General features: G+C 47.5%; 1 protein-coding gene across 1 annotated transcript in view; it reads left to right on the forward strand.

Moving 5' to 3' along the window:
- The window catches only part of LOC139276891 (unconventional myosin-Id-like), a 168,311-nt gene that overhangs the window by 34,879 nt on the left and 105,665 nt on the right, over positions 1-27,767 (forward strand). The window contains exon 7 of the mRNA XM_070894890.1: positions 5,463-5,579. Within this exon, the coding sequence (XP_070750991.1) occupies positions 5,463-5,579 (117 nt within the window). The remainder of the gene's footprint in view (positions 1-5,462; positions 5,580-27,767) is intronic.

A 27,767-nucleotide genomic window follows, 5' to 3' on the forward strand; every position in this document is an offset into this window, starting at 1 on the left:
GAAAGCAGGAATGGGGTACTGAAGTTGCATGATCAGCCATGATCAAATTGAATGGTGGTGCAGGCTCAAAGGGCCGAATGACCTACTCCTGCACCTATTTTCTATGTTTTTATGTTTCTATGTTGAGCCAAGGTTGATACATTTTACCAACATTCTACTGGGGTACGGAGAAACTGACCCTAATAATAAAGCTTGCCAGAACCACATGGACTCAAGCTCAGGAGAGGGAAGGTGAACGGACAGTTTAGAACAAACTAATTTACAGAGGGTGGTGAGTATGGGGACCACACCACCCAGGAAGGCAGTGGAGGTTGGAGAGCAAATTCAAGAAGGAGCTTCTTGATGTCAGCAATTATTGAGGGTGTAAGAGATGGAGGCCCCAAATTTCCACAAACTCTCTCCACTGGCTCAACTGCAGTGGGGACGCTCTGATGCCATTCACTCCTTATCCTATGGGAGTATCCCGGATAGGGGAATATATGACCAATAGGAACAGGAGTAGGCTGTTCAGCCCCTCAGCCTTGTCATTCAACCATGCTGATGTGGGACTGGAGTCACATGTAGGACAGACCAGGTAAGGATAGCAGGTTTCACGCCCTACTGGACATTAGTGAATCTGTTGGGTTTTTAACGAAAATCATGGTCACTTTTACTGATACCAGCATTTTATTTCCAGATTTTTTTCAATAAAGTGAATTCAAATTGTCAAACTGCCATGATGGACTTTGAGCTCATGATTTTCTAGGATCATACGTTCAGACCTCTGGATTACTAGTCAAGTAACATAACCTCTATCCTGCCAGTAATGATTTGACCTTAATTACAATCCCTTGGCCTCTCAGACCAGCTATGCTTGCGGCCTTTGTGAATGAGATTACGAGATCACTGACTTAAACATCCACTCTCTCCTCCACTGGCACACCGTGGCTGCAGTGTGTACTATCTACAGGATGCACTGCTGTAACTCACCAAGGCTTCTTTGATAGCATCTCCGAAACCCGGAATCTCCACCACCTAGAAGTACAAGGGCATGGGAACACCATCACTTCCCAATTCCCTTCCCAGTCACGCAGCATCCTGACTTCGGCATATATATTGCCATTCCTTCCTCGTCACTGGGTCAAAATCCTAGAACTCTCTTCCAAACAGCGCTATGGGAGTACCTTCATTGCGTGGACTGCAGTGGTTGGAGAAAGCCCAACACCACCTTCTCAATTGCAACTACGGATGGACAATAAATCTTAAGCATTAATTTTTTTTTAAGTTCCGAAAGCTTTCTATTTAATGTGAGACTAAGAACCTTCTTACTTTCAAGTTTGTCATTAAGTAAATCTCTCGTCCTAAAAAAACGCTTTGACCTCAATTTTTTTTTAGTTTCGATATTGGTTCAGAACTAACATATTTAGTTGGTTCTACATGACATCTCCAACACTGTGGTGTGGTAGGACCTCACAGGATATCAGGACTGTGTTAGGCGGCCATGAGATATCAGGACTGTGTTAGGCGGCCATGGGATATCAGGGCTGTGGTAGGACCTCACATGATATCAGGACTGTAGTAGGATCTCATGGAATATTAGGAATATTGTACAAATCTTGGTGAGGTTTGTCAACTGACTTTAAAATGCCCACACATATAAACATAGAAACATAGAAAATAGGTGCAGGAGTAGGCCATTCGGCCCTTCTAGCCTGCACCGCCATTCAATGAGTTCATGGCTGAACATGCAACTTCAGTACCCCATTCCTGCTTTCTCGCCATACCCCTTGATCCCCCTAGTAGTAAGGACTTCATCTAACTCCTTTTTGAATATATTTATTGAATTGGCCTCAACAACTTTCTGTGGTAGAGAATTCCACAGGTTCACCACTCTCTGGGTGAAGAAGTTTCTCCTCATCTCGGTCCTAAATGGCTTACCCCTTATCCTTAGACTGTGACCCCTGGTTCTGGACTTCCCCAACATTGGGAACTTTCTTCCTGCATCTAACCTGTCTAAACCCGTCAGAATTTTAAACGTTTCTATGAGATCCCCTCTCATTCTTCTGAACTCCAGTGAATACAAGCCCAGTTGATCCAGTCTTTCTTGATAGGTCAGTCCCGCATCCCGGGAATCAGTCTGGTGAACCTTCGCTGCACTCTCTCAATAGCAAGAATGTCCTTCCTCAAGTTAGGAGACCAAAACTGTACACAATACTCCAGGTGTGGCCTCACCAAGGCCCTGTACAACTGTAGCAACACCTCCCTGCCCCTGTACTCAAATCCCCTCGCTATGAAGGCCAACATGCCATTTGCTTTCTTAACCGCCTGCTGTACCTGCATGCCAACCTTCAATGACTGATGTACCATGACACCCAGGTCTCTTTGCACCTCCCCTTTTCCTAATCTGTCACCATTCAGATAACAGTCTGTCTCTCTGTTTTTACCACCAAAGTGGATAACCTCACATTTATCCACATTATACTTCATCTGCCATGCATTTGCCCACTCACCTAACCTATCCAAGTCACTCTGCAGCCTCATAGCATCCTCCTCGCAGCTCACACTGCCACCCAGTTTAGTGTCATCTGCAAATTTGGAGATACTACATTTAATCCCCTCGTCTAAATCATTAATGTACAGTGTAAACAGCTGAGGCCCCAGCACAGAACCTTGCGGTACCCCACTGCCTGCCATTCTGAAAAGTACCCATTTACTCCTACTCTTTGCTTCCTGTCTGACAACCAGTTCTCAATCCATGTCAGTACACTACCCCCAATCCCATGTGCTTTAACTTTGCACATTAATCTCTTGTGTGGGTCCTTGTCGAAAGCCTTCTGAAAGTCCAAATATACCACATCAACTGGTTCTTCCTTGTCCACTCTACTGGAAACATCCTCAAAAAATTCCAGAAGATTTGTCAAGCATGATTTCCCTTTCACAAATCCATGCTGACTTGGACCTATCATATCACCTCTTTCCAAATGCGCTGCTGTGCCATCCTTAATAATTGATTCCAACATTTTACCCATTACTGAGGTCAGGCTGACCGGTCTATAATTCCCGGTTTTCTCTCTCCCTCCTTTTTTAAAAAGTGGGGTTGCATTGGCTACCCTCCACTCGATAGGAATTGATCCAGAGTCAATGGAATGCTGGAAAATGACTGTCAATGCATCCGCTATTTCCAAGGCCACCTCCTTAAGTACTCTGGGATGCAGTCCATCAGGCCCTGGGAATTTATCGGTCTTCAATCCCATCAATTTCCCCAACACAATTTCCCGACTAATAAGGATTTCCCTCAGTTCCTCCTCCTTACTAGACCCTCTGACCCCTTTTATATCTGGAAGGTTGTTAGTGTCCTCCTTAGTGAATACCGAACCAAAGTACTTGTTCAATTGGTCCGCCATTTCTTTGTTCCCCGTTATGACTTCCCCTGATTCTGACTGCAGGGGACCTATGTTTGTCTTTACTAACCTTTTTCTCTTTACATATCTGTAGAAACTTTTGCAATCCGTCTTAATGTTCCCTGCAAGCTTCTTCTCGTACTCCATTTTCCCTGCCCTAATCAAACCCTTTGTCCTCCTCTGCTGAGTTCTAAATTTCTCCCAGTCCCCGGGTTCGCTGCTATTTCTGGCCAATTTGTATGCCACTTCCTTGGCTTTAATACTATCCCTGATTTCCCTTGATAGCCACGGTTGAGCCACCTTCCCTTTTTTATTTTTACGCCAGACAGGGATGTACAATTGTTGTAGTTCATCCATGCGGTCTCTAAATGTCTGGCATTGCCCATCCACAGTCAACCCCTTAAGTATCATTCGCCAATCTATCCTAGCCAATTCACGCCTCATACCTTCAAAGTTAGCCTTCTTTAAGTTCTGTACCATGGTCTCTGAATTAACTGTTTCATTCTCCATCCTAATGCAGAATTCCACCATATTATGGTCACTCTTCCCCAAGGGGCCTCGCACAACGAGATTGCTAATTAATCCTCTCTCATTACACAACACCCAGTCTAAGATAGCCTCCCCCCTAGTTGGTTCCTCGACATATTGGTCTCGAAAACCATCCCTTATGCACTCCAGGAAATCCTCCTCCACCGTATTGCTTCCAGTTTGGTTAGACCAATCTATAAGTCACCCATTATAATTGCTGCACCTTTATTGCATGCACCCCTAATTTCCTGTTTGATGCCCTCCCCAACATCACTACTACTGTTTGGAGGTCTGTACACAACTCCCACTAACGTTTTTTGCTCTTTGGTGTTCTGCAGCTCTACCCATATAGATTCCACATCATCCAAGCTAATGTCCTTCCTAACTATTGCATTAATCTACTCCTTTACCAGCAATGCTACCCCACCTCCTTTTCCTTTTATTCTATCCTTCCTGAATGTTGAATACCCCTGGATGTTGAGTTCCCAGCCCTGATCATCCTGGAGCCACGTCTCTGTAATCCCAATCACATCATATTTGTTAACATCTATTTGCACAGTTAATTCATCCACCTTATTACGGATACTCCTTGCATTAAGACACAAAGCCTTCAGGCTTGTTTTTTTAACACCCTTTGTCCTTTTAGAATTTTGCTGTACAGTGGCCCTTTTTGTTCTTTGCCTTGGGTTTCTCTGCCCTCCACTTTTCCTCATCTCCTTTCTGTCTTTTGCTTTTGTCTCCTTTTTGTTTCCCTCTGTCTCCCTGCATTGGTTCCCATCCCACAGTGCAGTGCTGAGAGGGGTTGCTGGATTCCCTTCACTAGCAACATTGGAGCTGCCCCCATGAGCTTTTTGGTAAAACTATTGAGCAAAGAAATTAGCCCCCTCCCCTCTTTTCAACAGTTCAGGCTGCAGCCAGGCCTGAACACCCAGGCTCCACATCCGCTGGGCTCCACATCCGCCACTCAGCGGCCTAGTATGTTGATGATCTCCCAGGCCCCTGAGAGGCCGGGGACATGGCAACTCCTAGTTTAAGGAGTTCCCAACCCCGAGCCTTGCTCCTTCCTACATCAGTTTGAGGCAGGTGAAGGCTCCGTCCCCACAGGTCAAGATTGAAACTCCAGGAGTTACAGCACGAATGCAACGGAAGGAATATAGGAAAAGGAGTAGGCCATTCAGCCCCTTAAGCCTGGTCCGCCATTTAATTGGATCATGGCTGATCCATACCTCAACTCCATTCACCCAGCTTTGATCCATATCCCTTGATACCCTTACCTAACAAAAGCCTATCGATCTCAGTCTTGAAAATTTCGATTGATCAAGCATCCACAGCCTTTTTGGGGTTGTGATTTCCACATTTCCAGTACCCTTTGGGTTAAAAACTGCTACTGTGAGATCAATCCTCTGAGGATTGAGACAGCTGAATCTCCCTCTGTCTCAAATGCTAAGCTCCTGATACCCTGTACCTTTCAACATTTACATAATTCATTGCCACATAGCTCGGTGCTAACTCTGCCAATTTATTTTCCCCACATGCACTTCGATCCATTTCCAGTCTGTGATCAATGACAAGGCGAACTTCAAGGTCGTAATGAATGCAATGAAAGTCATCGGGTTCAGTGACATGGAAATTGACAGCATCTACCAAATCTTGGCCACCATCTTACATTTGGTGAGAATAAACTTTGATTAATAATTGTTTTACATAAGAACATAGGAACAGGACCATTCAATCCCCTCGGTCCTCTTCGGCCATTCAATTCAATCATGGCTGATCTGTACCTCAACTCCATTGCCCAGCCATAGCTCCATTTTTAATTCTATTGGGCTCAATTTTGCCCAAAGCTGTTTTTTGGCGTATTGCCAGAGTTATAACTGTTTTTCTAGGCCAGAAATAGTCCAAAAATATTTGTGCCAAATTTTCCCGCTGTATTTTTCAAAATTGGTGTCTCGCAGCCTGCTCAGTCGCCTCGGGGGGGGCGGAGCCTGCTGTCTGCCATGTAAAAACAATGCCGCACCTTCTGCACATGCGCGGAAAAAAAAGAGACGTTTTTGACGTTATTCCTATGGGCGCGCATGCGCAGTACAGCTCCCGGTCTGCAATTGGCCATTTTTAAAGAGCCAGTTGTGTGTGTGAGAACGTTGAGTGCTGTGTGAGAACATTGGAAAAATCGGAGCTGCAATACAAGATGCAACGCGGTGCAAGGACCAAGAATTTCTTACAGGATGAAGTGGAGGCACTAGTTACTGTGATTGAGGACAGATGGCAGGAGGTGGACACCAGCAGAGGTCACATAAAAGTTCCACCCAAGAAATGAAGAAATGTTGGAACCAACGTGCAGAAGATTACTGTGCAATGGTGACCACCCCAAGATCTGGAGGCCAGTGCAAAATAAATGACAGGACCTTGGTCAAGTAGTTAGTGTAAGTAATATTTTCATTTATTCAATGCAATTTCAATATGTCCCACCCAGCAGAAAGACACCCTCTCTAAAAAGTTGTATTTTCATCTTTGCAGAGGAAGGTGGCACATAACAAAAGGGAAAGAACTCGAATAGGAGGAGGCCTGGCAAATCTGCATCTACTGACACCCTTGGAAGAGAGGGTCATTGCTTTGATGGAACCTGCCTGGAGAAAAGCAACCACCACTGCACAAGCTGGGTCCACACTCGAGGGAGAGGGTAAGTCCTGCAAATTCCACAGTCTGGCTTTGCTAAATGTTAAGTACTGCACGGGCTAGCCATGCTTCGGATCATGGGGATGTCTCCGTCAGTTATGCTTGGGTTGACGCAATGTGTTATCATTCATCGTGGTCCTTCAAATGAGCCTGCTCTGTGTGAGCCTACTCATGCCACCCTGCCCCCTCCTCAGCTGCTAACCATTTGTCTGTTCTGTTATATTTTGCAGAACGTGAGGCCAACCCTGACGATGCAGAAGAAGATTCATATGAGGACGAGCCTGAAGAGGGGAACATCTTCCAATCCCACCGTCCAGACCAAGAACATGGGGGTGAGGGGGAGGGATGGATGAAGTCCCCACTATTGTACTCATTTTTGAGGAGGTACAGGTACCGCCCATTGAGGTGCCATCCCCTTCCATGACTAGTGGTTTGAGTGCTGATGGGACATTCCATGGTTTCCCACAGTCCGAGGCTGTGCATTCCAGTGGGATGCAGTGAGGCACACCCAGGGCCCCACTGTCCGAGGTTGCGGGTCCCAGTGGGATGCAGCAAGGCACACCCAGGGCCCCACTGTCCGAGGTTGTGGGTTCCAGTGGGATGCAGTGAGGCACACCCAGGGCCCCACTGTCCGAGGTTGCGGGTCCCAGTGGGATGCAGCAAAGCACACCCAGGGCCCCACTGTCCGAGGTTGTGGGTCCCAGTGGGATGCAGCAAGGCACACCCAGGGCCCCACCATCCGAGGCTGCAGGTCCCACTGGGATGCTGCGAGCCACACCCAGGTTGAGGAGGGGAAGGAGAGCTCGACTGCGCTCTCCTGAGGTGCAGGATCTAACAAATGTGGTTCACATGATGGTAATGAGTGCAGAGAGCATTTACCTTATGCAATCACTCCTGGACACCATCAGTGGGGTGGGTGATGAGGTATAAAGAAATAGAAAGGTGACGTCACAGCCAAGGGGGTAAGTGATTGGCTGGTGATTGGTGAGTAGTTTTTCTTTCTTCTCTTCGATAACAGTGAGTAAACTTTAGCATTGTTGTTGCCTATCTAAGGGTTAAGTCATGGCAGGAAAGCTCGGTCACATGTTATGCTCCTCCTGTAGCATGTGGGAACTCAGGGACGACTCCAGTGTCCCTGACGACTACGTGTGCGGGAAGTGTATCCGCCTCCAGCTCCTGACGGACCCTGTTGCGGAGCTGGAGCTGAGGGTGGATTCACTCTGGAGCATCCACGATGCTGAGAATGACGTGAGTAGCACGTGCAGCGAGTTGGTCGTACCGCAGGTGAAGGGTCCACAGCCAGATAGGGAATGGAAGACCAGCAGGAAGAGCAGTGCAAGGAAGGTAGTGCAGGGGTCCCCTGTGGTCATCCCCCTGCAAAACAGATACACTGCTTTGAGTACTGTTGAGGGGGATGGCTCATCAGGGGAGGGCAGCAGCAGCCAAGTTCATGGCACCATGGCTGGCTCTGTTGCACAGGAAGGCAGGAAAAAGAGTGGGAGAGCGATAGTGATAGGGGATTCAATTATAAGGGGAATAGATAGGTGTTTCTGCGGCCGCAACCGAGACTCCAGGATGGTATGTTGCCTCCCTGGTGCAAGGGTCAAGGATGTCTCGGAGCGGGTGCAGGACATTCTAAAAAGGGAGGGAGAACAGCCAGTTGTCGTGGTGCATATTGGTACCAACGACATAGGTAAAAAAAGGGATGAGGTCCTGCGAAACGAATTTAAGGAGCTAGGAGCTAAATTAAAAAGAAGGACCTCAAAAGTAGTAATCTCGGGATTGCTACCAGTGCCATGTGCTAGTCAGAGTAGGAATCGCAGGATAGCGCAGATGAATACGTGGCTTGAGCAGTGGTGCAGCAGGGAGGGATTCAAATTCCTGGGGCATTGGAACCGGTTCTGGGGGAGGTGGGACCAGTACAAACCGGACGGTCTGCAACTGGGCAGGACCGGAACCAATGTCCTAGGGGGAGTGTTTGCTGGTGCTGTTGGGGAGGAGTTAAACTAATATGGCAGGGGGATGGGAACCAATGCAGGGAGACAGAGGGAAACAAAAAGGAGACAAAAGCAAAAGACAGAAAGGAGATGAGGAAAAGTGGAGGGCAGAGAAACCCAAGACAAAGAACAAAAAGGGCCACTGTACAGCAAAATTCTAAAAGGACAGAGGGTGTTAAAAAAACAAGCCTGAAGGGTTTGTGTCTTAATGCAAGGAGTATCCGTAATAAGGTGGATGAATTAACTGTGCAAATAGATGTTAACAAATATGATGTGATTGGGATTACAGAGACGTGGCTCCAGGATGATCAGGGCTGGGAACTCAACATCCAGGGGTATTCAACATTCAGGAAGGATAGAATAAAAGGAAAAGGAGGTGGGGTAGCATTGCTGGTTAAAGAGGAGATTAAAGCAATAGTTAGGAAGGACATTAGCTTGGATGATGTAGAATCTATATGGGTAGAGCTGCAGAACACCAAAGGGCAAAAAACGTTAGTGGGAGTTGTGTACAGACCTCCAAACAGTAGTAGTGATGTTGGGGAGGGCATCAAACAGGAAATTAGGGGTGCATGCAATAAAGGTGCAGCAGTTATAATGGGTGACTTTAATATGCACATAGATTGGGCAAACCAAACTGGACGCAATACGGTGGAGGAGGATTTCCTAGAGTGCATAAGGGATGGTTTTCTAGACCAATATGTCGAGGAACCAACTCGGGGGGAGGCCATCTTAGACTGGGTGCTGTGTAATGAGAGAGGATTAATTAGCAATCTCGTTGTGCGAGGCCCCTTGGGGAAGAGTGACCATAATATGGTGGAATTCTGCATTAGGATGGAGAATGAAACAGTTAATTCAGAGACCATGGTCCAGAACTTAAAGAAGGCTAACTTTGAAGGTATGAGGTGTGAATTGGCTAGGATAGATTGGTGAATGATACTTAAGGGGTTGACTGTGGATGGGCAATGGCAGACATTTAGAGACCGCATGGATGAACTACAACAATTGTACATTCCTGTCTGGCGTAAAAATAAAAAAGGGAAGGTGGCTCAACCATGGCTATCAAAGGAAATCATGGATAGTATTAAAGCCAAGGAAGTGGCATACAAATTGGCCAGAAATAGCAGCGAACCCGGAGACTGGGAGAAATTTAGAACTCAGCACAGGAGGACAAAGGGTTTGATTAGGGCAGGGAAAATGGAGTACGAGAAGAAGCTTGCAGGGAACATTAAGACGGATTGCAAAAGTTTCTATAGATATGTAAAGAGAAAAAGGTTAGTAAAGACAAACGTAGGTCCCCTGCAGTCAGAATCAGGGGAAGTCATAACGGGGAACAAAGAAATGGCGGACCAATTGAACAAGTACTTTGGTTCGGTATTCACTAAGGAGGACACTAACAACCTTCCGGATATAAAAGGAGTCAGAGGGTCTAGTAAGGAGGAGGAACTGAGGGAAATCCTTATTAGTCGGGAAATTGTGTTGGGGAAATTGATGGGATTGAAGGCCGATAAATCCCCAGGGCCTGATGGACTGCATCCCAGAGTACTTAAGGAGGTGGCCTTGGAAATAGCAGATGCATTGACAGTCATTTTCCAACATTCCATTGACTCTGGATCAGTTCCTATCGAGTGGAGGGTAGCCAATGTAACCCCATTTTTTAAAAAAGGATGGAGAGAGAAAACAGGAAATTATTGACCGGTCAGCTTGACATCGGTAGTGGGTAAGATGATGGAATCAATTATTAAGGATGTCATAGCAGCGCATTTGGAAAGAGGTGACATGATAGGTCCAAGTCAGCATGGATTTGTGAAAGGGAAATCATGCTTGACAAATCTTCTGGAATTTTTTGAGGATGTTTTCAGTAGAGTGGACAAGGGAGAACCAGTTGATGTGGTATATTTGGACTTTCAGAAGGCTTTCGACAAGGTCCCACACAAGAGCTTAATGTGAAAAGTTAAAGCACATGGGATTGGGGGTAGTGTGCTGACGTGGATTGAGAACTGGTTGTCAGACAGGAAGCAAAGAGTAGGAGTAAATGGGTATTTTTCAGAATGGCAGGCGGTGACTAGTGGGGTACCGCAAGGTTCTGTGTTGGGGCCCCTGCTGTTTACACTTCACATTAATGGTTTAGACGAGGGGATTAAATGTAGTATCTCCAAATTTGCGGATGACACTAAGTTAGGTGGCAGTGTGAGCTGCGAGGAGGATGCTATGAGGCTGCAGAGTGACTTGGATAGGTTAGGTGAGTGGGCAAATGCATGGCAGATGAAGTATAATGTGGATAAATGTGAGGTTATCCACTTTGGTGGTAAAAACAGAGAGACGGACTATTATCTGAATGGTGACAGATTAGGAAAAGGGGAGGTGCAACAAGACCTGGGTGTCATGGTACATCAGTCATTGAAGGTTGGCATGCAGGTACAGCAGGCGGTTAAGAAAGCAAATGGCATATTGGCCTTCATAGCGAGGGGATTTGAGTACAGGGGCAGGGAGGTGTTGCTACAGTTGTACAGGGCCTTGGTGAGGCCACACCTGGAGTATTGTGTACAATTTTGGTCTCCTAACCTGAGGAAGGACATTCTTGCTATTGAGGGAGTGCAGCGAAGATTCACCAGACTGATTCCCGGGATGGCGGGACTGACCTGTCAAGAAAGACTGGATCAACTGGGCTTGTATTCACTGGAGTTCAGAAGAATGAGAGGGGACCTCATAGAAACGTTTAAAATTCTGACGGGTTTAGACAGGTTAGATGCAGGAAAAATGTTCCCAATGTTGGGGAAGTCCAGAACCAGGGGTCACAGTCTAAGGATAAGGGGTAAGCCATTTAGGACCGAGATGAGGAGAAACTTCTTCATCCAGAGAGTGGTGAACCTGTGGAATTCTCTACCACAGAAAGTCGTTGAGGCCAATTCACTAAATATATTCAAAAAGGAGTTAGATGTAGTCCTTACTACTAGGGGGATCAAGGGGTATGGCGAGAAAGGAGGAATGGGGTACTGAAGTTTCATGTTCAGCCATGAACTCATTGAATGGCGGTGCAGGCTAGAAGGGCCGAATGGCCTACTCCTGCACCTATTTTCTATATTTCTATGTTTCTATGTATCGAGACTGTTGGGAAAAGTAACAACACTCTCACGAGAAATGGGAACGATGTCTGGGACCATGAGTGAGGGAATATCTCAGTCAGCTGAAACCATGTCTGTGACCATGACGGAGGGAATGTCACAGATAGTTCAAACACTCTCTGTGAATATGAGGGAGGCAATATTGCAGGTAATTGAGACACTTTTGCTCAACATGAGGGAGGGAATGTTGGAGGTCGTTGAGACACTGTCAGGGCGCATGAGGGACGGCATGTTGGAGTTAGCTGCTGATAAAAGGGAACACGCCCAGACCCCGCGCACATTGAGAGAATCAACTGCCACTCCCACTCCAATCCCCACACCAGCCTCTAAAGAGCAACAAGCCAGGCTCGCCACATTGCCGCCTGCCCCCGCACCCCCCTCACCACGTGCGCATTACCCGAAAAGTTGGAAAGAAGAATCTTGATACCAACCCCAGAAAAATTGCGCCATTGCCTGTAACTGAATCATTTCCATTATTTGTTCCATTATTAACACAACTTTTGAAGTAAACTAGAATTATTTCCATCATTTGTTCCATTAACACAACACAACATTATGGAACAGGTCCAAACAGTAAACATGGTCCATGTGGAATATTTGCCACTGAGCCTTCAGACAGCAAAGCATTCACGGATGAGCTGCTGGCTCAAGGCTCGAGCAATCGTTAAAGGGGCACGATGGCCCGTCCTCCTCCGACGTCGCGCTCCAGGTTCAAGTACTTGAATGGCTTCCTCATCCTCGTCCTCCTCCTGCTCATCATCTGCATCTTCCTCATCATCATCATCTGCCACTCTCACCGCAGCTGGATCTACTACTCCCAGCTGCCACTGCCTCATGATGGCTAAGTTATGCAGCATGCAGCACACAACAGTGCTCTGACGGACAATCTCAGGGGAGTATTGCAAGTTGCCTCTGGAATGGTCCAGACATCAGAAACGCTGTTTCAAGATGCCAATGGTCCTCTCTATGATGCTGCGCGTTGCAATGTGCGACATGTTGTATTCCCGGTCAGCTTCCATCCGGGTTACGCGTTGGGGCATCATGAGCCAGGTGGTCAGGCCGTACCCTTTGTCTCCCAGTAGCCAGCTCTGCCCTTCTGGTTGCTGCTGAAACATGGCAGATGTAGCGCTCTCGCGTAGGATGAACGCATCATAGGTGCTCCCAGGATATCTTGCATCGACTGACATGATGCGATGCATGTCGTCACACACGAGCTGTACATAAATGGAGTGGAAGCCTTTTCTGTTCCTGTACATCTCGGAATCCTCCAAATGTGCTTGCAAGGTGATGTGGGCACAATCAGTGCAGCCCTGTACATTTGGGAAGCCAGCAATCCCAGAAAAGTCCACAGCCCTGTCATGCATTGCCTGGGTGGTCATGGGGAACTTTATGTCGTCATTCTTCCAGGCATATAGTGCAGCAGTCACCTGCCGAATGCAGACATGTGTTGCATGTTGAGAAATGGCGCACACATCCCCAGTTGTAGCTTGGAAGGATCCGGATGCATAGAATTAAAGTGCAGCTGTAACCTTCACTTCAACTGACAAAGCATCCTCCTGATGCCTCTAGGTTGCAGGTCTGGTTTCACCAACTCACAGATCTCAGTTACAACTTCTTTGTGGAAACGCAGCCTTCTGACACAGTCTGCATCACTCAGGTACGAATGTCTGACTCGAGATACCTGAGGTGGGTACGGCCTCCTGCCCAGCACCCTACGGGCTCTGAGGTTCCTCATGCAATGACGTCGAATCAATTGTCTCCTCCGCAGCACCACGATGTAGAATGCTCGCACAATGTGTGGCATTGTCAGTATTGCCCCCATGCTTAAATTTTATCTTTGCAAGAAGCTCAAAATGGCAGGAAGGCAGGACAGGTTCTTTGTTCTCTCTCCCCAAGTTCTGTATGGACCACACCCAGGTCTGAGCAAACGCAGTGATCGGGAACCTACCCCCCATTGCAGTCTTGTAATTTCTTCCGATCGCGTTCAACAGCACCTTCCCCCCTGCCCTCCCACCCCAACTCTCCCGGGTTCATTGCAGTCTTGTGACTTCCAATCGCATTCAACAGCACCTTCGCCCCCACCCCGCTATACCCCTGGGCTCATTGCAGTCTTGTGATTTTGGCCGATCGCATTCAACAGCACCTGCCACCCGCTCCCCCCACCAAAAAAACCCCGGGTTAATTTGATGCCTAGTGCAGTCTTCCGATCACCACCTTCCCCCCCCCGGGCTTGTTTTGCAGCTGAGCCCCGAGTTCCTGTGTCCGGGTGTGGTGCCGATTCTGCTGCCGGATGCTCCAAACCTCCAGCCCTGTTTGAAGATGTTCGATGGTGGAGTGTGAGTTAAAAAAAATGAAAAGTTTAAAATTCCATCAAACTTCCATCTACTCTGTTGTAAGGTTAATAAAAATAATCATTATTATGCATATTTAAAGTGTTCTTATCGCCCTCCAAAACTTCGATGACAAACAATGGCGTCTTTCTGCGCCGATTTTTCAATGTGCGCTGCTTTCTCTTAACTCACCAGAAGGTTTTTCGGGAGTGGCCAGATACGCCGACCTCGGATAAATTTTTTGGGGGCAAACTTTGAAAAATGATAAAACTGCTGCAGACATGAGATAACACCCCATAAGACGTAAAAAAAAACTAACCTTAAAAAAATCGTAACTAACTCAGTTAGTTTGCGCAGATTCCTTGGGTAAACTTTAATTTAAAAACTTACGCCAAAAAAGTGGCCAGCGCCAAAAAAATGGCGCAAATGACCGGGGAAAATTGGCCTATTGTTATTAACCTGTTAAATGTATTTATATAGCAAAGCTCAAAATGAATAGGTCTTTAAACTGATGAAGAAATTTAACAGGGTAATTGCAGAGAAACAATTTCCTCTGATACCCTTACCTAATAAAAATCTATCGATCTGAGTCCTGAAAGCTCCAATTGACTCAACATTCACAGCATTTTGAGCAAGCAAGATCCAGATTTCCACTACCCTTTGTGTGAAAAGATTCTTCCTAATTTCACTCCTAAATAGCCCACCTTACATTTTAAGATTGTGGCCACTTGTTCTGGAAATCACTCACTCATAGGCAGTCCCTCGAAACGAGGATGACTTGCTTCCACACGAAAAAAGAATAAGTTCACAGGTGTTCCATTGAAGGACCTAAAATTCCAGGTCCTGAATTACATTCTGAAGGGTGGAAGATGCCCGTGTGTGGATTTTTTTTACGTGTGGTGGCCGTTGCACACCAGCCACCACACGGGCTTGACAGAGCTGGGTCTTGGTCCAGTGGCAAGAATTAACCAAAATGCTCTGCAACTACCCTGTTGAATTTCATCATCAGTTTAAAGACCGATTCATTTTGCACCTTGCTGTAGAAATAAATTTAACAGATTAATAACAATATAATAAAAAATAAAGCCCTTGAATTTCTGTAGGGGTCTTTCAGTCAGCTTCCAACTTTTTTTCTTGGGGGCTGGGGGAATGGAGGGGCAGTTCCTGCTGGTTTCCCATCAAGTTACAATGAAAAATATATTTTTTTAAAAGGGGCAATCTGACTTCAATCCGCCTCCAACCCGCCCACTTCCGGTTTTAACGGAGGCGGGTCTGGGGACGGGCAACCAACTTGCTTCCACAAGGTGCAGGAATGCTTCTCCCTCATTCACCAAGCTTCCCTCATGATGGGACCCCTGCTGTTATGTATCTGGACCTGTATATACTCTGTACAGCCACCAGAGGACTCATTCCCCGGAGTCCCAAGGTATCTTAAGAGTGCTGCACAGGTTGGAGAGGCACTCTGGAGACCTGCAATAAAAGACTACGGTCACACTTTACTTTGAGCTCACAGTGTTCAGTCTGACTCTTTCTCCATACATTACAACTGGCTGTGAGATACAGATAGCATACCCATGATTGGGAAACGTTTGTGGGGCAACTCGACCAATACTTCGTGGCCAACGAGCTAGATGGGGAAGAGAGCTCTGCCAAACGTAGAGCGATCCTCCTCACTCTCTGTGGGGCACCAACTTATGGCCTCATGAAGAATCTGCTCACTCCAGCGGAGAAATCGTACGACGGTTTGTGCACACTGGTCCGAGAGCATTTGAACCCGAAGGAAAGCGTTCTGATGGTGAGGCACCGGTTCTACACCGACAAAAGATCTGAAGGCCAGGAAGTGGCGAGTTATGTCGCCGAGCTAAGACGCCTTGCAGGACATTGCGAATTTGAAGGACATTTGGAGCACATGCTCAGAGACTTTTGCGTACTTGGCATTGGCCACGAAACCATACTTCGCAAACTTTTGACTGGAGAGACCCCAACCTTGAGTAAGGCCATAGCGATAGCCCAGGCGTTCATTGCGACCAGTGACAATAGAAAGCAAATCTCTCAGCACACAAGTGCTGCTACAAGTACTGTGAACAAAGTGATGTTGTTTTCGAATCATAACGGACAGGGCAGGTCACACATACCTGCAGCTACACGTTCGCAGATGTCTCAGAGGCCACCATCAAGGGTGATGAATGCAAGGCCATTAACACCTTGTTGGCGCTGCGGGGGTGATCATCGTTTCCATTCATGCCGATTCAAAGGATACATTTGCAAGGGCTGTGGAACAATGGGACACCTCCAATGAGTATGCAGGCGAGCTGCTAGGCGTGCTAAACCTGCAAACCACCACATTGCAGAGGAGGACAGATCCACGGAGGAACACAACAAAACAGAACCTCTGATAGAGGAGGCAGAGGTACATGGGGTGCACACATTCACCACGAATTGTCCCCCAATAATGCTGAAGGTTGAACTAAATGGACTCCCGGTGTCAATGGAGCTGGACACGGGCGCGAGCCAGTCCATCATGGGCAAAAAGACTTTCGAAAGGTTGTGGTGCAACAAGGCCTCAAGGCCAATTTTAACTTCAATTCACATGAAACTAAGAACTTACACGAAAGAACTGATTCCTGTAATCGGCAGTGCTACCGTATGGGTCTCCTACGATGGAGCGGTGGACAAGCTACCACTCTTGGTATTACCGGACGATGGTCCCACGCTGCTCAGCAGGAGCTGGCTGGGAAAAATATGCTGGAACTGGGATGATATCCGAGCACTATCCCCCGCTGACGACACTTCGTGTGTACAGGTCTTAAACAAATTTCCTTCGCTCTTCGAACCAGGCATTGGGAAATTCCAAGGAGCAAGAGTGTAGATCCACCTAATTCTGGGGGCCCGATCCATCCATCACAAGGCACGAGCAGGACCGTACATGATGAGAGAAAGGGTAGAGATCGAGCTCGACTGGTTACAAAGAGAGGGCATCATCTCACCGATCGAGTTCAGCGAGTGGGCCAGTCCTATTGTCCCAGTCCTCAAGGGAGATTTCAAAGTAAATATCAATCATTTCTCCCTGCAGGACCAATACCCACTTCCAAAAGACGATGACCTCTTTGCAACGCTGGCGGGAGGAAAGACATTCACGAAGCTGGATCTGACATCAGCCTACATGACGCAGGAACTGGAGGAATCATCGAAGGCCCTCACCTGCATCAACACGCACAAAGGTCTTTTTGCTTATAACATGTGCCCGTTTGGAATCCGATCAGCGGCGGCGATATTCCAGAGAAACATAGAAAGTTTACTGAAGTCGGTCCCGCACACCATGGTCTTCCAGGATGTCATCTTTGTCACAGGTCGGAACACAGTCAAGTATCTGCAGAACCTGGAAGAGGTTGTTAGTCGGCTCAACCACGTGGGGCTCAGGTTAAAATGCTCGAAGTGCGTTTTCCTGGTGCGTGAAGTGGAGTTCTTTGGAAGGAGGATTGCAGCAGACGGCTCACCAACGTGAAGACGGAGGCAATCGAGAACGCACCGAGGCCACAGAACGAGCTGCGGTCGTTCCTGGGACTCTTGAACTAATTTGGTAACTTTTTATCGGGTCTCAGCACCCTGCTAGAATCATTACATGTCTTACTACAAAAAGGGGGCGAATGGGTTTGGGGCAAAAGCCAAGAAAATGCCTTTGTAAAAGCGAGAAAATTGTTATACTCAAACAAATTGCTTGTGTTGTATGATCCATATAAGCGTTTGGTACAAGCATACGGTGCGTTGTTATATGGCGTCGGGTGTGTATTGCAACAAGCCAATGATTTCGGGAAATTGCAACCAGTTGCTTAGGCATCCAGGAGTCTGTCTAAGGCTGAGAGAGCCTACAGCATGATTGAAAAAGAAGCGTTAGCGTGTGTCTATGGGGTAAAGAAAATGCATCAATACCTGTTTGGGCTAAAATTTGAATTGGAAACTGACCATAAGCCACTTATATCCCTGTTTTCCGAGAGCAAAGGAATGAATACCAATTCATCGGCCTGCATCCAGAGATGGGCGCTCACGTTGTCCGCATACAACTATGCCATCCGCCACAGGCCAGGCAGGCACAGAAAACTGCGCCGATGCTCTCAGTAGGCTGCCATTGCCCACCACAGGGGAAATGGCACAGTCCGCAGATGTAGCCATTGTTATGGAAGCATTTGAGAGTGAGCAATCACCCGTCACTGCCCGGCAGATCAAAACCTGGACAAGCCAGGACCCCTTAATATCTCTAGTCAAAAGCTGTGTGCTTCACGGGAGCTGGTCCAGTGTCCCAGTGGAAATGCTGGAAGAGATAAAGCCGTTCCAGCGGCGCAAAGATGAAATGTCTATACAGGCAGACTGCCTTCTGTGGGGCAATAGAGTAGTGGTCCCCAAGAAGGGCAGAGACACCTTCATCCATGACCTCCACAGTGCCCACCCAGGCATCGTAATGATGAAAGCGATAGCCAGATCCCACGTGTGGTGGCCCGGCATCGATGCGAACTTAGAGTCCTGCGTTCACAGATGTAATACATGCTCACAGTTAAGCAAATTACCCAGGGAGGCGCCACTAAGTTTATGGTCTTGGCCCTCCAAACCGTGGTCTAGGGTACACGTTGATTATGCGGGCCCGTTCTTGGGTAAAATGTTTCTTGTGGTTGTAGACACATACTCCAGGTGGATTGAATGTGAGCTAATGTCGGCTAGCAATTCCGCTGCCACCACTGAAAGCATGAGGGCCATGTTTGCCACACATGGCTTACCCGGTGTCCTGGTGAGCGACAACGGGCCATGTTTTACCATTGTTGAGTTAAAAGAATTTATGACCAGCAATGGGATCAAACATGTCACATCTGCCCCGTTTAAACCAGCGTCCAATAGTCAGGCAGAGAGAGCAGTGCAAACCATCAAGCAAGGCTTGAAGAAGGTAACTGAAGGCACACTGCAGACTCGCCTATCCCGAGTTCTGCTTAGCTACTGCACGAGACCCCACTCACTCACTGGGATCCCACCTGCTGAACTGCTCATGAAAAGAGTACTTAAGGCAAGGCTCTCGTTAGTTCACCCTGATCTACATGAACAGATAGAGCGCAGACGGCTTCAACAAAGTGCATACCGTGATAGCACAAATGTGTCACGCGAGATTGAAGTCAATGATCCTGTATTTTTATTAAATTATAGACAAGGTCCCAAGTGGCTTCCCGGCACTGTCGTGGCCAAAGAGAGGAGCAGGGTGTTTCGGGTCAAACTTTCAAATGGACTCATTCACCAGAAATACTTCGACCAAATCAAACTCAGATTCACGGACTTTCATGAGCAATCCACTTTGGACCCTATCTTTTTTGATCCCCCAACACACACACCAGTGGCAACCGACACCGGTTGACCACGAAGCAGAACCCATCATCCACAGCAGCCCAGCAGGGACAACAAATGACTCAACAACACCAGCCTTCACACAGACGATCAACCAGGGCAAGAAGGGCCCCAGATCGACTCACATTGTAAATAGTTACACTATTGACTTTAGGGGGGAATGTTGTTATGTATCTAGACTTGTATATGCCAGAGGGCTCATTCCCCGGAGTCCCAAGGGATCTCATAATCCCCTGGGAGCACAGGTATTTAAGGAGGCTTCACAGGTTGGAGAGGCACTCTGGACACCTGCAATAAAAGACTAATGTCACACGTTACTTTGAGCCCACAGTGTTCAGTCTGACGCTTTCTCCATACACTGCACCTGCGATCGTCCAACCCCAATCTCACCGAATGTCCGACTCCACCTCCCCGGCTTGATGTCTAACCCGCCCCCCCATCATCATAGGCAGTCCCTAGAAAACGAGGAAGACTTGCTTCCAATCTAAAAGTGAGTTCTTAGGTGACTGAACAGTCCAATACGGGAATTATAGTCTCTGTCACAGGTGGGACAGACAGTCGTTGAAGGAAAGGGTGGGTGGGAAGACTGGTTTGCCGCATGCTCCTTCCGCTGCCTGCGCTTGTTTTCTGCATGCTCTCGGCAACGAGACTTGAGGTGCTCAGCGCCCTCCCGGATGCTCTTCCTCCACTTAGGGTGGTCTTTGGCCAGGTACTCCCAGGTATCGGTGGGGATGATGCATTTAATCAAGGAGGCTTTGAGGGTGTCCTTGAAATGTTTCCTCTGCCCACCTGGGGCTCGCTTGCCGAGTAGTGCGCTTGCTTTGGGAATCTTGTGTTGAGTGTGGTCAGTGCTTTGATGCTGGGGATGTTGGCCTAATCAAGGATGCAAATGTCGGTGCGTCTGTCCTCCCAGGAGATTTGCAGGATCTTGCGGAGACATCGCTGGTGGTATTTCTCCAGCGATTTGAGGTGACTACTGTATATGGTCCACGTCTCTGAGCCATACAGGAGGGCGGGCATCACTACAGCCCTGTAGACCATGAGCTTGGTGCCAGATTTAAGGGACTGATCTTCGAACACTCTCTTCCTCAGGTGGCCAAAGGCTGCACTGACGCACTGAAGGCGGTGTTGAACCTCATCGTCGATGTCTGCCCTTGCTGATAATAGGCTTCCGAGCTATAGAAAGTGGTCCACGTTGTCCAGGGCCGCGCCGTGGATCTTGATGATTGGGGGGCAGTGCTGTGTGGTGGGGTCAGGTTGGTGGAGGACCTTTGTCTTACGGATGTTTAGTGTATGCCCATGCTTTCCTACGCCTCAGTGAAGATGTTGACTATGACTTGGAGTTCAGTCTCTGAATGTACGCAGACGCACGCATCGTCCGTATATTGTAGCTCGATGACAGAGGTTGGGACGGTCTTGGACCTGGCCTGGAGATGACGAAGGTTGAACAGATTCCCACTGGTTTTGTAGTTTCATTCCACTCCAGCGGGGAGCTTGTTGAGTGTGAGGTGGAGCATGGCAGTGTGAGGTGGAGCGAGGAAGATCGAGAAGAGGATTGGCTCGATGACCCCGGTCCGGACGTGGATTGGGTCTGTGCGGGATCCATTGGTAAGGATCACGGCATGCATATCGTCGAGCAGCAGTTGGAGGATGGCGACAAACTTTTGGGGGAAGCCAAAACGGAGGAGGATGCTCCATACTCCCTCGTGGTTGACAGTGTCAAAGGCCTTTGTAAGGTCAAAGAAGGCCATGTACAAGGGTTGCTGCTGTTCCCTGCATTTCTCTTGCAGTTGTCGCGCCATAAAGCTCATGTCTGTTGTACCCCGTAATGGACGAAATCCGCACTGTGACTCCGGGAGGAGCTCCTCAGCCACAGGGAGAAGACGGTTGAGGAGGATTCTAGCAATGACTTTCCCAGTGGCTCATAACAGGGAAATTCGTTTGTAGTTGCCGCAGTCGTACTTGTCCCCTTTTTTATAGATGGTCACGATTACTGCATCTTTGAGATCTCCCGGCATGCTCTCCTCCTTCCAGATGAGAGAGATGAGGTCATGCATTCGTGCCAATACCTCCTCTCTGCCATACTTCAGTGCCTCAGCAGGGATTCCATCTGTTGTGTATGCAATAACTCAATAAACTGAATACTGTAAACTCCGAACAGGTAGAAACCTGGTTCTACTTTATTAGGGCCTAAAGTGATCACAGTACAAGATGACTGGCCTTTTATACCTGGGCCGCACACATGTGCGCACAGCCCAATGTCCTCCGACAGTGGCGCCACCTGGTGGTTAGTAAAGCCAAGCATACATACATGACAATATCCCCCTTTAAGATATTAGTAACGATCTTTTTACAAATTGAGATGGCCCGGGGCTTTCCACTCCCCAGTTGAACTTCTCAGTTCAACTCCAGCCTTGGGCGAGCGTTCTGAGTCTGTTATGACTGGGGGCTGGGTAGCCGATCTGATGGGAGTGGCAATGACCACGTCAGGGATTGAAAGTCCAGGTTCATTGACCATATCAGTGATTGAAAGTCCAGATTCATTGATGACAGCGGAGTCCTCTGATGACTGAGGGTAGGTTGGTTGGTCACTGATTGAGTCTTCCTCAGACTGTTCCGGTTTATCCGTGTGCTGTAGCTTTATCTGATCGACATGTTTCCTGCATGTCTGCCCATTCTTGAGCTTAACAATAAACACTCTGTTACCCTCCTTGGCCGTAACAGTACCAGCGATCCATTTGGGACCTTGACCATAATTCAGTACATACACAGGATCATTGATAGAAATGTCGCGTGACACAGTAGCGCGATCATAATACCCTTGCTGACTTTGACGTCTGTATTCGACACGATTATTCAAGTCAGGGTGGACAAGAGAGAGCCTGGTCTTGAGACCTCTCTTCATCAATAGTTCAGCAGGGGAGATCCCAGTAAGCGTATGGGATCTTGTCCTGTAACTATGCAATATGTGTGACAAACGAGTTTGCAGTGAACTTTGAGTTACTCATTTCATACTGTGCTTGATGGTTTAGACCGCATGCTCTGCTTGTCCATTTGATGCGGGTTTGAATGGTGCTGACCTCACATGTTACCATTGAGTTTCATGAACTCTTGAAACTCCATACTGGTGAAGCAAGATCCGTTGTCGCTTACAATGATGTCAGGCAGACCATGCGTAGAAAAGATGACACGAAGGCTCTCAATGGCAGCTGTGGATGTGCTGGATGACATGATTGTACACTCTATCCACTTGGAATAAGCATCCACCACAACTAAGAACATCTTTCCCAGGAAGGGACCTGCAAAATCGATGTGGATCCTGGACCACGATTTAGATGACCACGACCACAGACTCAGTGGCGATTGCGCTGGTGCTTTACTTAGCTGCATGCAAGTGTTGCACTGATGCGCACACAATTCCAGATCAGAATCAATTCCAGGCCACCATACATGAGACCTGGCAATGGCTTTCATCATGACAATACCGGGATGCGTGCTATGTAGATAATGCACAAAAAAAAATGTTCTGCCTTTTTTGGGCATAACAATATGATTACCCCACAGTATACAATCTGATTGAATGGATAGTTCGTCTTTGCGACGGATGTAAGGTTTGGTCTCCTCACACATTTACTTGGGTATGGCAGACCAATCACCACTAAGGATACAATGTTTCACAACCGATAATATAGAGTCCTGGCTGATCCAGGTCTTAAATTGTTGGACCATGACAAGAGTTACTTCACTTTCAAAGGCATCCATGACTAACAGAAAGTCTGCCGGTTGTGGCAACAGCAGCAGGCTCAATGCATCGGCACAGTTCTCAGTGCCAGGTCTGTGGCGAATGACATAATCATAGGCAGATAATGTCAGCGCCCACCTCTGGATGCAGGACAATGCATTGGTATTGATACCTTTGTTTGCTGAAAACAATGAAATGAGTGGCTTGTGATCCGTTTCTAGTTCAAACCGAAGACCAAACAGTTCTGATGCATCTTTTTAACCCATACACAGGCTAGTGCTTCTTTTTATACACTGCTGTAGGCTCGTTTCGCTTTTGACAAACTTTTTGAAGCATATGCAACAGGCTGTAATTTGCCCGACTCATTAGCTTGTTGGAGCACGCAACCAACTCCATATGACAAAGCATCACAGGCCAATACTAGATGCTTACACGGATCATAATGTACCAGCAGTTTGTTAGAGCAAAGAGAAAGCTCTATGCTCTATCTTGAGACGCAACCCAAACCCAGTTGTCGCCTTTTCTTAGCAGCATATGCAGTGGCTCTAATAAGGTGCTCAATCTAGGTAAGAAATTACCGAAGTAGTTGAGTAGACCAAGGAACGAACGCAGCTCCGTCACATTCTGAGGCTTGGGTGCATTTTTGATGGCCTTGGTTTTCGAGTCCGTAGGCCTGATACCGTCAGCAGCAATTTTCCTCCCCAGAAATTCGACTTCCGGTGCCATGAAGTCACACCGAGCATTTCAGTCTGAATCCCACTTTGTCCAGACGATGTAGAACCTTTTCCAGGTTGTTCAGATGTTCAGCGGAGTCACTACCTGTGACCAGGATATCATCTGGTTCTTCGACGTCTCGACCAGCTTCTATGTCATGTAGGCCGACGTCAGATTCAGTTTTGTGAATGATATCCCCCCGACTAGCGTTGCAAACAGGTCAACAGCCTTCGGTAACGGGTATTGATCCTGTTTTGAAACTCAGTTGATTGTAACCTTGTAGTCTCCACAAATCCTGACAGTGTGATCACTTTTCAACATGGGAACAAAGGGGCTGGCCCATTCGTTAAATTCGACCGGTGATATGGTCCTTTCACACTGGAGTCCAGGAGAGTCCAGAACCAGGGGACATAGTCTTAGGATAAAGGGCAGGCCATTTAGGACTGAGATGAGGAGAAACTTCTTCACTCAGAGAGGTGTTAATCTATGGAATTCCCTGCCACAGAGAGTTGTTGATGCCAGTTCATTGGATATATTCAAGAGGGAGTTAGATATGGCCCTTACAGCTAAGGGGATCAAGGGGTATGGAGAGAAAGCAGGAAAGGGGTACTGAGGGAATGATCAGCCATGATCTCATTGAATGGCGGTGCAGGCTCGAAGGGCCGAATGGCCTACTCCTACACTTACTTTCTATGTTTCTATGTTTTTATGAGTCTGTTCAGTTCGATTTCAACCTTCTCCCTCATCATGTATGGAACTGCCCGAGCTTTATGATGGACGGGTCTTGCATCTGAGTCCACATGGATAGGCACCTTGGCTCCCGTGAAATTGACGATGCCTGGTTCAAACAGCAAGGGGAACTTGCTCAGCACGTGAGAAAATGGAGTATCCTCCTCCAATGACAACACTTTGATCTCGTTCCTGTTCCATTTGATTTTTTCTAACCAGTTCCTGCTGAACAGAGTTGGACCATTGCCTGGAACAATCCATAACGGTAAATCGTGAACCGCACCATCATACGACACCTTGATTACTGCACTGCCAATCACCATTATGAATTCTTTAGTATACGTACGCAACTTGGCATTGACTGGACTCAGCTTAGCCCTCACAGCCTTAGTATCCCACAGCCTGTCGAATGTCCTCTGGCTCATTATTGATTGACTCGCACCCGTGTCCAATTCCATCGATACCGGCACACCATTAAGTTTTATATTAATCATTATCGGTTGGCTCTTTGTTAGGAATGAATACAATCCATACACTTCCTCCTCTGGTATCTCGGATTGCATATCCAGATCCGCGCTAGACTGGTCATCGTCCTCCATGTGATGTGTCGCAGCATGCTTGCTCAGTTGCGGACACAGGCGCTGGAGATGCCCCACTCTCGAACAGCCTTTACAAATATACTGTTTGAAGTGACACTGATGATGCCGATGATTTCCCCCACAACGCCAACATGGTGATATCGGATTCATTCCCATTGGCAGACTTTGAGCAGCCGCCGGTTTCGCGTATGCAGTCGGGTAGGCCCTGCCACATGCAGCTCTGCCAAACGATGATACTATCTTTTTTATAGTCCTTACTGAGTCCCGATTTTTCAATGATATCTGCTTTAAGCTTTTGTCCATCGTCATGCATGATTGGGCAATCGTGATGGCCTTGCTCAAATCCAGCGTCTCTGCCGCCAGTAGCTTATGCAGGATCACCTCGTGGTTGATCCCGATTACAAAGAAGTCCGCAGCATGTCTGCCAACGCAGTTTCAAACTTACACGGTCCAGATAAACGTCTTAGCTTGGCAACGAATTCCGATACATCCTGGCCCTCAGAACGAACGAGCGTATAGAATCGATATCTTGAGATGATGATGCCTTCATCCAGAGCACACAATGTTTCATAGTCCTTGTCCATTGGACTTAAGGGCGAGAGGAGATTCTTTATGAGTCCATAGATTTTCGTACCGCAAACCGTGAGGAGGACCACCGGGCGTCGAACCGCGTCTGCCTCTTTCTCCATTTTGTTGGCCACGAAGTACTGGTTCAAGCGGGCTACAATGTCTTCCCAATCTTCCCCCTTCATGAAATGCTCCAGAATTCTAATTGTGCTCATTATTGCATGCGAAGTTCTTGTTACCTCGTCGCCAAATGTTGTGTATACAATAATTCAATAGACTGAGTACTGTAAGCTCCGAACAGGCACAAACCTTGCTCTACTTTATTGGGGCCCAATGTGATCACATTGCAAGATGGCTGGCCTTTTATACCTGGGCCACACACACATGAACACAGCCCAATGACCTCCGAAAGTGGTGCCATCTGGTGGCTAGTAAACCCAAGCATACATACATGACACCATCCGCTCCCATTGCCTTGTTGTTCTTGAGCTGGCGGATGGCCTTTTCTACCTCGTGCAGGGCTGCGGTTTTGCTGAGATGCTGGCGGGTAGCATGCTGTGGGATGGAGTTGAGGACAGTCGAGTCAAATGCAGAGTCTCGGTTAAGGAGATCTTCGAAGTGTTCCTGCCAGCGGGTCCTGACTGCCTCGGTGTCCTTGATTAGTGTCTCCCCATTCTTGGCCAGCAGTCGGCTGGGGCCTTGGGTGCTTGAGCCATAGGTGGCCTTGACTACGGTGAAGAATCCTCGCACATCATGGCTGTTGGTCAGCTGCTGAATCTCCTGTGCTTTTTCCACCCATCATCTATTCTTTAAGTCACGGGTTTTTTGTTGGACTTCGGCCTTAAGCCATCTGTAAAGCTGCTTTGCTGCTCCCGAATTGGGTTGTTGTTTTAGGTTCAGAAATGCCCTGCGCTTGCGCTTTATTAGTTCTTGGATCTCCTGGTCACTCTCATCAAACCAGTCCTGGTGTTTCCTAGTCGAGTGACCGAGCGTCTCTTCACAGGCGCTGGTTAGGGTAGCCTGGAGGGCAGACCAAGCGCTTGTGGGCATTCTCGAGGTCCTCAAGGGTCGCCAGGTTAGCAATGAGGCCTTGGCTGTATAGTGCTCTCTTAGCTGGGTCTTAAGGCGAAGCTGTTTCCAGTGGCAGAAGGGTTTGGTAACCACAGGTTAAAGGTAATTGGCAAAAGATCCAGAGGCGACATGAGGGGGAGAAAAATTACACACCGAGTTGTTATAATTTGGAATGCACTGACTGAAAGGATGGTGGAAACAAATTCAATAAGTTTGCAGGGCTATGGGGAAAGAGCAGGGGAGTGGAACTAATTAGATAGCTCTTTCAAAGAGCCGGCATATGGGCTGAATGGCTGTATCATTCTATGATTGTTCAAGCTCCCACTGGTTGCAAATATTATTGCCTTACACTTATGGGCTTGATACTTGTACAACTTTTGAGCAGTTACGATAGTGTATTGGTGATGCTACTAGACTAGTAATTCAGAGGTTTGGACTTATAATCCAGAGAATGTGAAATCAAACAGTTTGAGAATTAGAATTTTTTTTTTAACCGGAAATAAAAAGCTGGTATTAGTAAAAGTGATCATGGAGCCGTTGGATTGTTTTAAAATCCCAACCGGTTGCTTTTGGGAAGGAAACCTGCCGCCCTTACCCAGTCTGGCCTATATGTGATTCCAGACCCCCATTGATGTGGTTGACTCTTAACTGTCCACTATAGTGGCCTAGCAAGACACTCAGTTGTATCAAACCACTGCGGTTCAAGAAGGTTCCTCACCACCTTCTGAGGGTAACTAAGGATGGGCAATAAATCCGGCCTTGTCAGCGACCTCCACATCCTGAGAATGAATTATTTTAAAAAGTTGGTGGGGGTGAACAGCTGAGGTCTTACAGGCTTCCTTCATGCCATGACACAATTTCCTTTGCCTGCACATCCTTTCTGAGATGGAACTGAACGAGGAACGTGTTCAGTGCTGGGATTACCTCCCA

Source organism: Pristiophorus japonicus, chromosome 1 (genome assembly GCF_044704955.1).
Source record: "Pristiophorus japonicus isolate sPriJap1 chromosome 1, sPriJap1.hap1, whole genome shotgun sequence".
Lineage (NCBI taxonomy): Eukaryota > Metazoa > Chordata > Chondrichthyes > Pristiophoridae > Pristiophorus > Pristiophorus japonicus.